This window comes from Myotis daubentonii, chromosome 3 (genome assembly GCF_963259705.1).
Source record: "Myotis daubentonii chromosome 3, mMyoDau2.1, whole genome shotgun sequence".
Taxonomy (NCBI): domain Eukaryota; kingdom Metazoa; phylum Chordata; class Mammalia; order Chiroptera; family Vespertilionidae; genus Myotis; species Myotis daubentonii.
In genome coordinates, this window is record NC_081842.1 from 194,087,728 (window position 1) to 194,106,382 (window position 18,655).

Here is an 18,655-nt window from a genome sequence, read left to right on the forward strand (position 1 = left end):
CCCTAATCATCCTTGGATGAACAGAAAGAAGGAAAGAGAACTCATGTATATTGAGCATCCACTGTGTACCCCACATATACTAGGTGCCAATATACATTATCTTATTCAAATTTCACAACATCCCTGCAAGGTATAAACTAGTCTCCCCGTTATTAATGAGGAAATCAATGTTTAGAAAGGTTAAATTGCCCAACATCATATAGCCAGGAAGTGACTGGGCCAAGATTCAATCCCTTTTTCTTAACCAAACCAACATACTTGAACAAACACTTTTGAACTAATTTTCTAGATATGATTTTCTACCAAATTTTTTATTTCAATCAACATGTATTGAATGAATCAATGGAGACCTCATAAATCTTGTCTAATATCCCCCTCCCCATTTTTACAGTAAGAAAACTAGCTCAAAGAAGTAACTTAACCAAAGTCACAAATAGGTTAGTGGCAGAATCAGGTATCCAACCCAAGTCTCCCGATTTCCATTATACCATATAACTTTGAGGACAATAGCAAACATGAGAAGAGAGAACCCAGATGCTAGAATAGACTGCTCAATTCAAATCTTGGCGCTGCCATTTACTGGCTGTGTGATCTTTGGCAAGTCACTTAACCTTTCTGATCTGTCTCCTCATCTGATAATGGAGATAATATTTTTTTCACATGGTTGCTCTAAGACTGAATGAATATACACATAAAGTACTTAAAATAGGCCCAGGCATATTAAAAAGTACAATATTTGTTAACTGGTGCTGCTGTAACAACTATTATTAAATAATGCTAAGCAAACACCAAACAGTATACACATGGTGACTATAGTTTTATAAAATGGCAGACAGATGCACTCATTGACAGATAGAGAAAAGAGAAATAGAGAAAGGCTCTTCATTCATATAAATTTGCCTAATTTAATTATTAGTAATAACATTTACTGAGTATTTATTTGTTCTGTGCCAGACTAAGTACTTGGTACATTATAGATACTACTAAATCTTATTAAACCAATTGCAAAATGCACCGATATTTCATTTACTCTCCCCAACAGCCCTATGAGGTAGGGTTTGCCTACTCTGCAGAGAAGAAACTGAGGCACAGGGAGGTTAAATAACTTATCCAAGGTCACACAGCTAGTACCAACCAGGTTTCAATCGCAGGTCCATCAGACTCCAAAGCTCCTTGCCCTGAAACACTCAATCACCAACAGAATCACCTGGGAATCTTGCTAAAATGAAAACTGATTGGGCCTGCCTGCGGTAGAGCCTAACAGCCTGCATTTCTAAAAAGTTCCCAAGTGTTGCAGGTGCTGCTGGTCCTCACACCACAGGATCACCACCAAGTGCTAACTATTCTGCTTCCCATTACAACTCCCGCCTCCTCCTGGTTTCCACCCCCACCTCAGCAATCAGCTAATGGAAACAACCTTAACTCCCAAGCCAGAAAAACCTTCTAATTAAGCCTTTGTTTCTCTGGCACTTTCACTAATCCTTCCTCCTCCCTCCTGGGCCCTCAGCTCAGTCCCCAGTCTCCTTTCTAAGGTAGACAACCAAAATGAATGGCTGTGGTATCTAAGGGGACCTCTCAACAAAAACGTTAACCTTAAGCTTGGGTGACTTGGGGTGACTAGGCGCCAACTCTAAGTCCATATCACCGAGTGACTCTGAATAGTGAGTTATTTACTCCCATCATGTTTCCAAAGGTAATGAGTGTGTCCTCTCCCTACCCCCACTCTCAGCTCAGGTCTCTGAGCAACACAGGTAATTACGGTTTGCCTACTTACTACAGAAACAGCTAGCTTCAATTGGGTTCACTCCTCTCCTGCCTACCTGTCCTATATTTTATGCACTGCCTTTGTGCTTCATAGCACTTCCATACACAGAAGTGGTCGCACTGCACCAGGCTGTTATCATCACCTTCCTATAGATGTCCTGGATGCCTGGGTAACAAGAAAGCCTGAAATGGAATTATATGTAATATAACTGAGTGGCGGCTTATAGCACTATACACAGCACAGAACTGTCCTTTGACTCAAAGCCCTAGAGACTTCTCTCCATTACCACAGCCCCAGTGCTCCATGGGGTTGTCGGTAAACAATTTCTGCAATTCTACTTGAGCAGTTCAAATCGGGCAATTTTCAAGAGAAGTCTGACACATTTGCAAAGTAGTTTAATTCATGAAGTATATATCATGTGCATATCATTTGACACAACTAACACCCTCAACAAGACCTCAATTAGATTGGGAAGCTCAGACAAATATACACAAAAAGTTGACAAAAACTGTAAGAAGTGCTACAAGGCAGTTTTGGTTTATGATGAATTGCAGGAAAAACCCTTGTTATATTTGAAGACCATAATCAAATCACCACTTAGCTTTCCAATCTTTGGAACCTTTATTTATTTAATTTTCCATATTATCACAAGCCTATTAAAGGTATTATACATTTTTACAAGAAAACAAAATGTAATGAAGAAAAGGAGAAGAAACAAATGCAGAGGTTTCAGCTCTGCTCTTAGACAACTTATTTAGGCAAAGGCAAAGGGAAGCAGCTAATGACAGCAACATTTTCTGCCTTTATTAGCCCCTTAATACTGTCCCCACACCTACCTGCTATTACTAAAATACCACCTGTACTACTGCCTCTTATCCCTTGGCAAGGGCATAGTCACGTCAAGGCCCTCCACTTTCTCACCCCTACCTAGGAGCCACCCACCGGACGATCAGAGAGAGGAGGCCTGAAAGCTGGGAACCTAATGCTCCCTCTATCTTCCTCTCCCACAGGGAGGGTGAAGGAAAATTCCAGGCCCTGGAAGATGCCCATTCTTTTTAATAAAGGCAGTATTACATGAACACTGTTATTATACTAATTAACAATATCAACAAAAACAATGAACCAGACCTCTGAGAGATGTGAGGCTCTTAAAGCACCCCAGCTAAACTAGTCTCTGTTTTCCATTTGGGAAACTACTAGTAAGCAACAGAGTCTGGGCTAGGTCCTACATTTTTACCCCCGGGAGGTGCCCCAGACCAGGCCGGACCAACTTTCCAACCCAACAATGACCTCATGGGTCATGTTGGTGTTTGTGAATACACACATGTCTGCAGTAGGTCTGGGATAAATTTCTTCCGTTACAAAGACATTGTACCAGAGAACCCAAGTCTTCCAAGTCCCCCTGCCTACCACTTCAGCCACAGATCCCTAGAGAGAGAAGCCCCGTTAGGATCCTGTCCTGGCTATATGGAAAGAGAACATGGCAATAGGTCTGCATGACTAGAAAGGACGTTAGAGAGAAACTGCTTGGCCAAAGGGCCAAAGATGGCAGCTCCCTGGAACAACGATGATCTTGTTGCTATCAATCCCCTCTTCCTCTGGACTAAGTCTCTTTTTCAGGATAGCTTCTACTGTGAAAATGACAGCTAAATGAGGTGTGACTATCCCTTATTTGTTCAACTGCTTACAGATTCATTACTGTTTTTGTCATTTGTAATGTCTACTGTACACTGTAAACTCCTACCTAGAGGCAGACAGGGCTTATGAACTCTATTTATTCAGTGTTAGATACTATACTACATTCAAAGAGGCTTTTAATAGAAGCATGTTTGCCGATAGTGATGACAAGGATAGTAGAGGGGGTCCATACATGCAAAGTGGCATGCCCTGGAGTAGACCATCCACTGCAATATGTGGAACCAGAGGCAAGGGACACACAAGTGTATGTACACACACCCCTCTCGCAGGACAGAGAGAAGCTGTACCAGATAAGCCAAACCAGGGATTGAAACAAGATCAAATATTCTCCAAATTAGTGAAGACACACCTTCCACTCCCTGGAGTGACTCATGTCAAATTTATCTGATACAGAGTCCAAATTTACAAAATGAGGAGCAGAAAACAAGCCACACTGAGGGGAACATGCCAGTTAAAAACCAAAGGATGCAGTGTGCCAAAAGGGGCAAGACCTAAGTCAATTCTGAACTCGACCCAATACATTAGAAAATATCCTCTACACTGGACTAAGGGTGAATGAAACAACCAAGCAAGTAGAGGACAAAGGAAAGGGTAACTAAAACTCTTTTTAGATATAAAGGTCAGATAAATTCTGAAGGACACTATCATGATCTGAAAGGCAGTGATTATACTGAACCTGTTAAGTTAAGGTGGGGAGGTTTCTGAGTCATGAGAACAAATACATCACGTTCGCTGCCCGCCTGCCAAATACACGCGGAGGCGGCTGCATCTTCTACAATAGCCACTCTGTCTAGTTTTGTGAAGAACCCAAGTCCTCACAAGCCTGGTCCAAAGAGAATAGGGAATATCCTGTAGTCTTCATGGAAAGCAGAAATGTTTCTAACCTCAAGTACCCTGGGGAGAGTAAGTGAAGCTAAACCTAGAGTTCACTCTCAAACCAATGAATCCTGCATTCTCCATATCAGACACTGAGATGAGACCACAGGTGAGAAAAGCCTCTTCTATGTCAAGTCAAGATACCCTTGATCACAAGTCAGATTAAGTCAACAAATAGATAAGAACCAATCTCTACCCTGCACTTTACTAAATGCTATAAAGGGATCCAAATTATAAATGGTTCCTGCCCTAAAGAGGTTACAGTTTTGCTGGGAGGCACAAAATACAAGCCAGCCAGAGAACAGTCAAGCAGATGTTACACTTTTTACAAAGACCCCCTATTCTTCCATCAAATCTACTCGGGAAAATGCTGATCTTGGATCAATCCACCTGTCTGCCTTCTCAGTTATCTACAACCAGGTTGTTGAGTGCTTCTGGTGCTAGAGGGAAAGAACACACATGTGCATGTGTGTACATGTGTACACACACACAGACATAGTCCCTACTCTCAGCAGATAGCTCCTCTCCCTCCCGCCCCATTTCATAGAGAGAATAAGAGCCATCAGGGGAAATTCCCTCAAGTTCTGCTTCTCTAATCAGCCAATTTAACCACCTGCATCCTTTTTTTCTTAATATATTTTATTGACTTTTTTACAGAGAGGAAGGGAGAGGGATAGAGAGTTAGAAACATTGATGAGAGAGAAACATCAATCAGCTGCCTCCTGCACACTCCCTACTGGGGATGTGCCCGCAACCAAGGTACATGCCTTTGACCAGAATCGAACCTGGGACCCTTTGGTCCGCAGGCCGAGGCTCTATCCACTGAGCCAAACTGGTTAGGGCATCCACCTGCATTCTTGCCTTCTTCCCTTTTTCTCATCAGACGTATTCTTCTTTTAATTCTGGATCACATGCTCCCATCAATTATTCTCTCCCTTCTTTAAATTTTGTTATATCTCCCCTTCTCTGCTGACTTTCCAAACAGCACTTAAACATGCTTAAGTCTCTCATGTGTTACAATAAATAAACAAAACTTCCTCTACCTTATATCCCCCTCTATATAATGTCTTCCTCCTCTCTGTTCCTTCAAAGTCCAGGTTTCAAAACTCACTGATTCCACTCCTGCGCTTCTCATTCACTCCCCAGCCCACAGCTCCACTGAACTTGCTCCAGTAAAGGTGATCTTTATGTTAGAGCCCAGCGTCCTTCTCTTGCTGACCTCTGCATAATCTGACACTGTGTGGCACACCCTCCTTGAACTCACTTCTCCCTATTTTTCCTACATCTCTGGCCACTCCCTTGTGGTAGACAATGTCCTTCAGAGCTACTCTTCCTTTGATCCCAAAAACACCCTCCCCCTGGAATTCCCCAGAGTTTTTATTCAAACCTCTTCTCACTGTACACACACTCTTAAGCAATCTTCTTGCCCACTCCTGTGGTTTTGATTTGATGAGCTGAGGACTGCCTCATCTATAGCTCTGAGCTCCACATGCAATACAACCACCTATCTGTTGAACACCTCTGCTGAGCACCCCACAGAAACCTCAACCCCAATGCAATGAAAAACGAACTCAGGATCTTTCCCTGCACCAGCATGTTAGCATGTCACCACAAATAACCTTCCTTCTCTTATACTCCTTATTTTAGTTAAGGACACCTCCCACCCACACAGAAACCTACGCCAGAAACCTCCAAGTCATCCAAGGTTCTTCGCTCTCCCGTCAATAGACCACATTCTATTAGTCATCAAAACACGTGGATTTACCCCTTAGCATTTCTTGATTTGCCCACTTCACTACAGTAATACTTCAGGATCTTAGTTTAGCTCCTAATCACTCCCTGTCTAAATTACTGTCACAGCCTCCTAACTCATCCGTCACTAGTCTTGACTCTCTCAAATCCTCTTTCATACTGCTGCCAGAGGAGAAATATTCCTAAAATGTAAATCTAATGACAGCCTTTCTTACCCAAGATCCTTCAATGGCTCCTAAAAGCTTGTAAGATAAAGTCTAAACTCTACAGAGTAGGACATACTAAGTCAGTCAACATTTTAGCCCTGCCCACTTTCCCTACCTCATTTTTCTCCTTCCCTTACATAGGACAATCCAACCTTACTAATACCCCATATTCCCTCTCCTCAAGTTTCTCATCCTCTTACTTCTGTTCATGCTGCCCAAAATGCCCTTTACCTGCGTCCCAAATTCTTTAGATGACAGCTCAGTCATTTCCTCTTGGATGCCTCCCCTGACCCCTTCCCACCCTGGCAATAGTGGGTACTTCTCTACACTCCCAAAGCACCAGCATTTACCGAGATAACTGCACTCCCTACCTTGGATGGTAATTGTTTACTAATGCGTTTCCCCCATTAAACTGTAAGTTCATAAAGATGAAGAACATTGCCTTTGTTTCCTTAGCTCTTCGCCTGCTTCAGAAGAGACATTTAATAAATATTTATTAATTACACAAATAAATCCTCCAAACAAGCCCCTTGATACCCTGGGAGATTAGCAGTTCAAGATATAACTGAAGATTTTAGAGCAAATTTAAGAGGATTTCTTATGCAATTCTTAGCAGATATTCCTAGAACCATACCATGAAGATTGTCCAGACTGGACAGAATAGGTGTACTGGGGCACTCCGCATTGCTCATTTAAATGAGAAGACTCAGAAACACAACCTTGAGTCAAAGGTTCAAATACATAGCCCTATCTATCAAGTTCAAAATAAAGTAAAATCTTCAAAAGGACATTTTAATATAAGAAGACTTTGTTTTGAAAAAGCTGTGAGGGATAGTTATTTTTAAGGCAAAATCTTCTAGAAAAGAATTAGCAGTTATTAACTAGACTTAAGTCCCTATACCTGCCCAAAATGACTCTCAAATATACCCCACTCCTCTTCACCAGCCACTTCTTAATCTAACCTCATGACTCAATTACAACAGTGATTACAACTTCTAGGGAGTACATCACTCTCCTCCATCATTTACACAGCCAGGACATTAATCCTGCCCATTGTATAAACCTGAGGGTCCTCATACTGACATTCAGGACTTCCTCTCCTTCTACCCCTAATCTTAATATAATTCTCTCCACATTTCTAAGTGGCCCACCCAATTCCCCACTGCCACTTTCCCCAAGACAATATCTGCATATAAGTACTAACAGAAAGCAGTGTACAAAGTGAGCTTATCTCATTGCTGTTGACTAAAAAGCAGAGCCAAAAAAAATTTTTTTTTAATCCCTTCCTATACATCACAATCCAACATGCTCCTGCAGGTTGAAAACTGCAAAAGACACTTCAAGCAAGCGCGTTCTTTTCATCATTTACTTTTCTGAATAAAAATCATGGTGGAAATTTGCTATGGTGGGAGGGAATCCATCCATACAGCTGGCAAAGCCCTTGCCCAAAAGAAAGATGCAGACTGACCAATTAACTTATCCTAGACGATGCAAATCCTCCTGATAACTAGCACATCCCTGATGACTGCACATGGTCATGCAAAGGAAAGCAAGCACAGCATGTCAGATCCGAGGCTGGCCAAGAAGGGGGTGTCCCTGAGAACTCCCTTCTCTCCAGGCAGAGTATGAGTATGTTTATCTGCCTACCTCTCCATCCTCCTCCCTACACACCCCCACTACACACACACACACACACACACACACACACACACAATTATGGAAGGCATATTATCTAAAATTCTATACACTTTCCTGCATTTTTTTTTACAATTTTATACATTAAGCACACTTTTATAATATGAAATTATTTTAAAATATAACTTGAAAATGCTGATTTGATTGCCCCTTCTTCTTGAGAGAAATTCCCTGTCAATCAACCACATACAGAAGAAGTACAAAAAGTCCCTACAGGATAATCGCATAAAACCTCATTAGGGAAACACTTCTAAAAGAGAAGAGGCAAGAATAATGCAAAACAGTATATAGTTCAACACTAATTGAGAGGTAGACATTATAAGAGATCAGAAAAGAGAAAGATTAATGTCTGTTAGAGTAATGGGAGAAAGGTACATAGAAGACACAGATCTTATGCTTAGCTTTAATACAAAAAAAAAAAAAAAGATTTGAGTAATTAGAAAGAAAGTAAGAGGGCATTCCAGGAAGAGAGAACATAAAAGCACAGAGGCGGGTCTAAGGACCTGGCGGGAAGTATTACTCTATGACACCTGCCCAAAGACAGCAGAGAGCTGTGGTTGGGCATTAACAGTTGACATAGTTAGGAATGCAAAGCAAGTCAAGTTATGAAAGGACCTGAAAGTGGGGACAAAGAATCAGAGATTCGTTGTAATTTATTCCAGGAACTGGGAAGTTCTGGAAGGAAAAATAATATTTTATTAGAAGTAACAAAAAAAGTTGGACCAACATTCTTAGATACTGCAAGCCAAGCCAACAGGCCTGAAAGGGCTCCTCCCGGCCAGGAAATTAGTAAATGCCCCTGGTACAAGCAAGGCAACTCAGGCTTAAGTTACCATCAAAGCCATGAAGAACAAAAGCAGGAGCTTTAGCACACCACCCAAGCTAGTCACACATGGCTCAACATATAATTACCAGAAGCTGAAAGGGCCAACCTTATTTAGCAAAAGGAGGAAAGCCTGGGTATTTTTAAGACCATTGAAAAAAAATACAACAAACTCATTTGCAACCCATAATTGTTTACCTGTGACTTTTGATCCTGGGATGCTTCTGTTCCCAGATGTGTACTCTAAAGTATTCTTTCTACCATGGGCTCTAAAAACTGAAATTGGCACTGAAAAATACCAGGACAATAAGGCTTCAGCTGATTCATTTCCCTGGCTTGCATTATGTCAACTGCCAAGCAAGCCCACGAGAAAGCAGTAGCTCCCATAAGCACTGTTAGCACATGCACACATATTATGATTTCAACAGCATGAAAGTGGCCAAAGCTTGTGATTTCCCAGCAGACGGACTTGATTCACTTTCTGAATTAACAGTGTCCTTGTCCAGAATGTAATTACTCCATTGTTCTGTCTAGAAGCTATCCACTCCAATTCAAGGGTTGTATTCTAAAAAGGAACTTAAAAATTGAGTCAACATTTAACCAAGAAGCTGCATCAAGGTATCACTTAGGTAAACAATACCAAATCCTCAGCCTATATATTCTAACCAGTGTGTTACCAAAACTTTATCACTTTGCACTACATTGCTATTGTATAAGAATTTCAAAGTGGTTTATATACTGTGAAACCTCTCGCATAAGGGAAGAAGAAATTCTCCACAGTTCACAGATTTGGAAATGTAGGCCACATAAGGTTGTGACTTAGAGTTCAAAGACTAAAAACTAATAATGATGATAATAACAATTAAAGCATTTTCACAATTTTTCTTATTTTTCTTTATTGATTTGAGAGAGGGGAAGAAAGAGAAAGAGAGAAATATTGATTTCTTATTCCACTTATGTATGCATTCATTGGTTGATTCCCGTATGTGCCCTGACTGGGGACCAAACCCAAAACCTCTGTGTATTAGTATAAGACTCTAACCAACTGAAGCATCTGGCCAGCGCCCCATTTTCACAATTATCTCACTTAACTCAAGTCACTGCTCTAATTTTAAAACTTCCTTCTGTGATACAATGTAAAACCTTCAACTACAAGTTTGGATCCTGGCTCTTGGAAAAATAATTTAAGTCTCTATGCCTAAATTTACCCATGTGCATAATACCTTCCTTACAGGGTATTATAAAGATCAAATAAGTTAATGAATATGAAACTGCTTTGTAAAACACAAAGTATTATATATAAAGGTTTTTCTAAACATTATGGCTTAATATATGCCAATAGCTCACTCGGATTCTCATGAATCCCAATGAGTTAGTATTATTATCCCAATTTTAACAGATGAGAAACTCAAAGATTAGAAGTTAATCAACTTTCCCAAGATCACTCACAGCACAGGTTAAGTGGCAGAACTAGGACTGGAGCACAAGACTAAAGAAATTCAAAGCCTAGTCTCATTTTGCTGCCTTGCTGGGTTTGTACATTAATAATATACAGACTCTTCACTCCTAATTCTCTGTGCAGTAAGCTTTGTAATTTCTTTTCTGTGATATGATGAACAAAAAGCAGTCCTAATTAGCTTCATGACACCTGGTGAGAACTCTTAAGTTTTTAAGTACCAGGTAGTCCATGTTACCAGTGTTGCAATGTGAATGTTCTTTTATTCCTAGTCCAGCCTGGCATGGAAAGACTCTTTAGTCTTTAGGGCTTTGAGAAAACAAAGTCTAATTCTGCCAGTTTACATCTTACCCTTTCCGCTTAACCAACCCCTATAAATCCAGACTGTTTGTTTTTAAGCCTTCTCTTTAAAACCTAAAACTATGTCCATGTGGCCTGCTTCTTCAGTAGTTTGTCTCTATCCTGGGAGAAGAGTCAGGTCCTGGTTCTCCACCTCTCTGACTGTTCGTTCCTTCTTATCTGCCTCTGGTGTTCATAAGGATCTCAATCTACAGAGAGGGAAACTTTGTGACTGGCCCATCTCGTCTGGATGAAATAGTCCTCAACACAATGCACCTCTCTTTTGTTTCCATGTTTACCAAGCAACCATCTAATTACTAGTTTCATAAGCACTTTGGTACAAGGGAAAGTGATGTAAGTATTCCAATCACTGGACAGGTATGTCCTGTAATATGAATCAATAAAATTGGTATACTAATTGTTGCTTTAAAAAAAAAAAACTTTCAATGATTGATTGCCCACTGCCCACTGAATAAAGCCATACAAGAATCTTTACAAGCTGAACTCTGGGTCCTCTACAGTAGCATCTGCTCCCATCAAAACTCTAGCCCTTAAGTCATACCCAACCACTCACATTCCTCAAACACTTCCATTTATATTCACACCTTCAAGCCTTTGCGCATGCTATTAATTCCCTTTGCCTCCTGCCCTCCCCACCCTCTCACCAAATCCCATTCACCCCTAAAAGTGCACTCCTAAAGTGTCACCCCCTTTGTTGAGTCTCTCAAGGAACCACAAGGGGAGATAGCTATCCCTCCTTTTACTTCCAAATACTTTATATATACCACTGTTCTAGCACTTAACGCAGTATCACAATTACTTGTTTGCATATATTTTTCCCTTGCTAAGGTATGAATAACCAAGGGCAGAAAACAGATCTCATTCATAATTCTGGCATCTCCAGGGCTTAACACTCTTTGATCACTAAAAGGTACAGTGGGGCCTTGACTTACGAGTGTCCTGACTAACGAGTTTTTCGAGATACGAGCCATCTCTCGGCCGATTTTTTGCTTTGAGTTGCGAGCTAAAATTCGGGTTACGAGCCAGCTTCAAATACCCCACCGCTAGTTGGCGCAGCGAACGTCACAGTGAACACCACAACATCAGCCCAGCATCACGTGTCTCACTCGTTCACTTTCTGATTTGACATACGAGTAATTTGAGTTACGAGCTCCGTCACGAAACGAATTAATCTCGTAAGTCAAGGCCCCACTGTATTTAATAATTATTGGGGGATTGGAAGAATAAAGGACGTACTCTGGCTCTGTTGACTGCTGTCTACTCTGAACCGTTAGGATCCAGAGTTACTATCTAATACCTCCTCCTGTGTGCTGGTCAGTCCAGGCTCTAAAAGAGCCCTTGGCATACTTAGGAAATGTGAGAGTGTTTACGTCCACACTGAACCATCTAATCCTGCCAAAACCATGCTCACTACCAACATACAGGGAAACTGTTGCCAGGCACAATTCTGGAAAGTCTATGCTCGACAACCACTCCTAATATAGCTATGATATACTGCTCTACACCCTCATACACTGCAAATACATCACTTCCCTTCTCACCTTTGCTCCTTCTGGGGGCAGTTTATGCAGCTGAAAACTTTAGCTCTTCTTCTGAATACAAAAACATGTTTCATTTGTAGAAGAAGGCATTTGTATTAATAGCCGCATAGAGATCCAAGTAATTTGGTGGCCAACCAATGAGAGTCTATAATCCCATCATCATCAATACTTTCACAAGTTTCTCCAAAAAAAACTCCTGGTACTTTATTCTCAACAAAGTACCTCCCCTGGTCATTCTATTGATTCCAGCTTAGGCAAGCAGTTCCCCTATTAAGGCAGTAAAGGGGATTTCTAAGTCTGGAAAATGCAGGAATTCCACACAGCAAAGTAACAAAGGCCCAGATGCTAATCCGGTGAGAATGGTGCAGCGGGGATGGGAGAGAAATTCTTCTGCACCTAGCATAGAGCAGACTGCACAACCACCTCATCTGGCTCACGTTAATTTACTCTGGCCAACCATTTTTGACTCACTCCTCCCCTCAAGAAAGAGATCTGTGTCTGGGAAGGATCAAATTCCTATACACCTGATCAAGGTCCTTCAGAGGAAAGCCAAACTGAGTAAGACAGCAAAAGGACTGGACACAAGAGGCCTCTCCCCCAACAAGCCCTACTTTCCCCTTCTTCCCTAGTTTCATTGGCTACGAGTCCAACTTCCTTTCAGCTGGAGGCCACCGGCAATATGATCCAGTGAGGTCCTGAGATTTCTTCACCTATTTCTGTCTGAATTCTGATTTTTAAAGCTGTCACAGCTCCAGACAGGCCCAGAGAATCCTCCCTCTGAAGAGCAGCAGTGGCTCAAAAGCCTGCAAAGGGAACTTAATGGAACCATTCACTTAGCGGCATTTTTTTTTTCTTCAATGAAGTTCAGCAGCACAATCTAACCTCTTTGTGCTCTGAAACGAACCACATTTCTTAAAAGAAAGACCACAGGGGGTTGACAGAAAACTTGCTGCAGGCAGGAAAACCTGGACAGCTTACAGGAGCTGCTGCAGAAGGGAACAAGTAGAACTCTTGAGCTGGTCCACTTTAGCATTTCATCTCTCTCTCCTCTCTCTCTCTCTCTCCATTCTCAAGCAGAGCTCCAATGCGGGCAGGGGGGGGGGGGGGGGCATTTTACAGCTTCTTCATTAGTTTCCCTTTGCTGGGTAGGTGCCGTGGACAAGTATGCTGGACTCGGTCAAAAGGGCTGAAGTTTCCCCTCCTTCAGGTGAAAAGACACTCGGGGCCCAGTCACAAGGGCCCCAGCTGAATCGAAGAGGAGAAAGTGCTGCCTGCGGAGTTTCTGGGAAAGTCTCCACGTCTGTGGAAAGCACAACCGCCACACGAAGCAAAATCCCAGACCTGGATGTTCAACATCCCCCCCGGGGCCTCCCCAGGCCACGCACCGCGGCTGCCGCTCCTGGGGCCGCCGCAGCCGCTGGAGCCCCGCGGGCCCAGACCCCCGGCCGGTCACAACTTTTTCTGTCTGCACCCCGGCTTCAGACGAGCCGATCACTGGCAGCGCTGCTCAGCAGGGAGCCTCCAGGGGCTGAAATCCGAGCTCCGCGATAAACCTTATTTCTGAGAAAAGGAAGCAATAGCCCCCAGCAACCGTCAGGCCCAAAGCCCCCGGGAGGGGGTGGGCGGGAGGAGGCCTGCCACCGGAACTGCACACTCACGGGCACCGGCCCCCGGGAAACCCGGGGGTGCGCCACCTCGGCTGCCCCGCGATCGCCGGGGGTCCGGGAGGACAAAAGGGGCGCGGGACCCTCGGGGGCACGCAGAGGTCCGAGCCTCACGAGGGAGCCCCGAGCCCCGCCTCGGCAACTCCCCGCAGCCGGCGGGCTCCCCGGATCGCCGCCTTCCAGCCGGGCCAGATAACAGTCCCCGGGTAACCAGCGCGGGGAGGCGCCGCGGTCCGGAGGAGGGGGTGCAGGGTCACCCCACTTCTGTAAATAAACTGGCCCGAGACACCGCCGCGCGGGGCCGCCCCCGGCGCCGGGGTGGGCGCGACCCGCCCGGCCGCCCACCTGCAGCGGCTCGGGGGCCACCGCGCGCCGGCCGCGGACTCGGACCCCCGGCCAGCGCGGCCCCGTCCGAACCCCAGCCCGGCCCGGCCCGGCCCGGCCCGGCCCGCCGCACCTTTGTAGCGCTCCAGCACATCCTCGTACGCCTGCACGAACTCCTTCTCCTGGCTGCGGTTGGCCGGCTGCTGACCCGGCACGTAGCCCGCCATGGCCGCCCGGCGCCGCGCGCTCCGGGGCCCCGGCCGACGCCGCTCCCAGGCCCGCGCGCCGCGGCGGCGGCCCCAGCCTCGGCCTTTGTGCGGCTGCGGGCGGCGGCCCCTCGCTCTCGCGCTCGCTCTCCGCCCGCCTCGCCCGGCCCGGCCGTCGGTCGCGCTCGCTCCTCCGCCCGCTCGCACCCGCGGTCCCGGCTCGCGTTTCCGCCTCCCCACCCCTCGCCGCGCTCCTCCCTCCGCCCGCCCGCCCGGCGCGGCGGCGGCGGCTCCTCCAGTCGGAGCGCCGGCCCGGCCCGCTCCCCGCCCCTCGCCCCGCCGCCTCCGCCGCCGGCGTGTCCTCGGCGCCGGGCCGCCCGCTGCCCGCACGGCTTCCCCGGGGTCCGCGGGCCGGCGCGCGGCGGGACCCCGGCCGAGCGGGGGAGGGGGAGCGGGCTGGGGGGAGGCCCCACGCGCCGAGATGAACGGCTGAGCGGGCGGCCGCGGCGGGGAGAGCGGGGCCGGCTCCACGGGGAGGGGGCGGGCGGCCCCGTCTGACCTCCCCCGGCGCGGGGACAAAGGAGGGAGCCCCGGCTGCGGCCACCGGGCGGCCGTGTCCTGCGGAAAGGGACCCGGGGAAGCGGCAGGGACGCGGGAGAGCACGGCCCCAGAAGCCTCGGGCCCGGCCGGCGGGCGGACGGGGCAGTGGGCAGGGCCCCGACGGCTGCAGCGTGCGGCCCGGGCGACACGGGCCACAAAGAGTCCCAGGAACAAAGGGGTTTCCAGAAACGGCAGGAACCGAACCCTCCATGGCGGGGCAGGTCCAGCTGCACCAAGTGAACCCGCGGAGAGGCGCAGCCAGAGCCCGAGAACCGACCCCCGGGGAGCATCTGACGCGCCTGGGGGTGACGGAGGAGAGACCCAGCAGGACTCGGACCCTGCGGCTGCCATTCCGACAGAATTAGACCCGAAGGGGGACAGGGAGGCGTGCGGGAACCTGAGGCCGAGCCAGGATGTGAAGGGACAAAGAAAAGGACTCTGGGGCCTGAGCTGGTCAGGGAAGAAAAGGGAAGCCAATGCTGTGTGTCCTTCAAACCCTACGTTCACAGGCAGCGCTGGGCCGAGAGCTGAGTGCGGGGCTGGGGTGAATGCGGCGGCCGTTCCGCCCACGGCTGCCCCGGCCGGCCGGCCCTCCTCCTCGCCAGCTTCATCAAGTCTGCGAACTTGCTTTTTCAGGAGGTGGGAGAGGTGGTTGTGGATAAAAAGTTAGGCTTGCTCATCTCACAATCACAGCGCATTAGCAAGTAAAAAAAAGAATTCATGCGACACTGAGCAGCCAGCGTTGGGACTTGGGCTTCTATTACAGTTCCCCTTCTCAAGAGTTTTAAAGAGCCGCTTCTTGCCCCAGGGGGCAAGGCCTGCATCTTTGTACCCTCTGAGGAGTGCCAAGGATTTGGTCAATGCTCGGCACATTAATGACAGGAAGAAGAAAGAATGCTTTTCGCTAATAGGCGCACACGGGTTGTTTCCACATCACACCATGATCAGAAATCGGGTGAGCCAGTCATTAATCATATCTTTTCCATCAAGTTTTGCTGGCCTGCCCGAGTTCTCGGCATAGATCATACAGGGAAGGGCCTACAAGAGGGCAGACAGGGGGGGTCTTGGACAAATGCTCATTTCCTTCCAGTTTATTAATCCTTTGTGCTTTAAAAAAAAAATGCTAGTCCACAGCTCTGTGTCAGCTGCTAATGAGCTCCGTTTAAGAAACAGAAGTGAATAAGCTTGAGGATTATTCTTTTTAAAATAAAAGGCTTTTAGTAGAAAATGCAGGACGAAGGAGTCGGTGATGGATGGCATAAGCACATTTTTCGTAAACAGCAGACAATATAGAAATGCTAACTCTAGGGAATCTTGACTGTATCCGTGCTGAGTCACCTGCGTTTCCCATATTATTTGGGTAGGGCTAAGAAGGCCCAGACACACATACACATGCACACACCTCCGCCCTCACCCCCACACAGACATCTGCTGCCCATTTTTATTACAGCAAATAGAAAAGTCCCCAACCCCCTCTGACGTGCCACTATGTGAGCAGACCCCTCCAAAATTGTGACTGACGCTCCCCAGAGGTGAGGAAAGACGACAGCCAGAAGGGAAAGCGAGTCTGTTCTGGGAATCAGGCTTTGTTGAAGGCCTGAGAGGTTTGGTGTGGAAAAGGCGAGAGGTTGAGAGTCCTACTAAGAAACAGGGTAATCGAGGAAGAAAGTTCTGGTTTGGGTTGTGGGTAGGGAGCTTCTCAGACTCAAGTAGCTTTCTTGACAAGATTTGCATTTAAATGCTCCCATGAGATTTTGAAGTAATGAATTCTAATGAATGGAAAGGGGGAAGTCCACATGTTTGGCTGATGTTCCTGTTTTAAACAGAGAAAATTTTACAAGGTTAGAGGAACTCAGCAGCTTCTAGGGGAATGGGAAGAAGGAAGCCTGTGAGGGGGAGGTTTTAGGTTTTGTCTAAGCAACAGTCTAAATTTATAGCCTGACCACACAATTGGGACAGCTCTGAGGTTTTCTCCTTTTGGTCTATGATTTTCCCTTGCTCCGGATGGTGAGACTGCAGTTGCATTTCTAAGGAGGCTGCAATGGAGGGGGGAAGCGGAAGACAGGATGTACTCAGAAGGGCATCTAGTGGGGGGAAAGGGTAGTACAAGTAAATAAAGCCCTATTTTCCCACGGTATCCTCCCCAGCTTAAGTCTCTTCAAGCGCCCCTCTCCCTAAGGCCCAGCCACTTGCAATTTCTTTCAGCTCCTCAAAGGCTCTCTTACTTCTAGGCCTTCCCACCGACTAGTCTCCCAGGCTGTAACCTCTCATTGCTCTCCTCTTTTGGCCTGCCTCATTCCAACCCACCCCCTCTGTTGAAACTCCCACGGGGGAGCCTGCCTTAATTCCACCCTCACCCCCAGATCAGTAGGTCCTCCTGCCGCCTCCACACTCCTTTGGTAATATCCATCACCCTTGAAGTTATCATTCGGTGTCTCTCGTCCTTACTAAAGCATTAGCTCCCTGAGGGCTGAGGATGTCTATCTTGTTCACCACAGGATCCTTAGCATCTAGTACATGACTTGGCACATATAAGATACTCATTAAATATGTGTTTAAATTTTTTTTTAAAATATATTTTATTGATTTTTTACAGAGAGGAAGGGAGAGAGATAGAGAGTTAGAAACATCGATGAGAGAAACATCGATTAGCTGCCTCCTGCACACTCCCCACTGGGGATGTGCCCGCAACCCAGGTACATACCCTTGGCCGGAATTGAACCTGGGACCCCTCAGCCCGCAGACCGACGCTCTATCCACTGAGCCAAACCGGTTTCGGCGTGTTTAAATTTTTTATAAAATGCATGAATGTGTGAATCAGGTGATCCTAAAATACTCAGCTGCCTGTGGCTTCTGACTAGCTAGAAGACTAGGGTATTTAAGAAAGTATCTCTGGCATTCAAAGTCCTCCGTCTTTTGACATCTACCTTCCTTTATAAGCTTATCTCCCATGATACCCTTATGTGCCACATCTCCTATAATCAAACTCTCAGCCTTTGCCTGGAATGTCCCCCATCCCCCAACTCCACCTACTGAAAGCCTACCCATCTTCAAAGCTCACCCTACACAAACTGAAGTTATTTTTAATCAACCCAGGTAGAAGTTCTTTTCAAAAATCCCGACCACATTTCTCTCCCCCATTCCTGGAGCAACCACACACATGGGTATCTGCACTGTATTGTGGGTGTCTGCATCGCTGCCTCCTTAACCTCCTGGTGCACAAGTAATTTGAAGTAGAGACATCCATTTTCATCTTTCTTCGTCATAGGGCCTAACACAATGTTTTGAACCTAGTACATGTTCAATAACCATTTGCTAAAGGCATGAATGCCACACTGAAGACATGGGGGTGGGGGATGTGAGCTAGATCTGCAATTCAAGACCACTGAGAATACAAGTCAGCGGCCTCCAGAGCTGAGGGATGTGCAAAGACAAAAGAGGGAAGTTCAAAATTATTTCTCCTGCCAGTGCTCCTCCTCCAAGCTCTAGATTTACTCCCAGCACTTCTTCAGTTTGGTTCATGCTGTTATTTTACACTAGAGGCCCGGTGCATGAAAATTCATGCACTGGAGGGGGGGCCCTCTTCCCGGCCCGCCCCCTCTCACAGTCTGGAGCCCTCAGGGACGGGAGGTGACCCGGCGATCAGGGGAAGGCGACGCCGCATCACACCTCTGCTGCTGCCACTGCCA

General features: G+C 46.4%; 1 protein-coding gene across 13 annotated transcripts in view; it reads right to left on the minus strand.

Annotated features, from left to right (window-relative positions):
• The window catches only part of MACF1 (microtubule actin crosslinking factor 1), a 342,588-nt gene that overhangs the window by 310,869 nt on the left and 13,064 nt on the right, over positions 1-18,655 (minus strand). Inside the window, exon 1 of one of the 13 annotated variants that reach the window (XM_059690078.1) lies at positions 14,294-14,600. The exons of the other annotated variants lie outside the window; for them this stretch is intronic. Coding sequence (XP_059546061.1) covers positions 14,294-14,387 — 94 coding nt within the window. The 5' untranslated portion in view covers positions 14,388-14,600. Of the gene's footprint in view, positions 1-14,293; positions 14,601-18,655 lie in introns of those variants that run through there. 13 annotated transcript variants of the gene reach the window in all.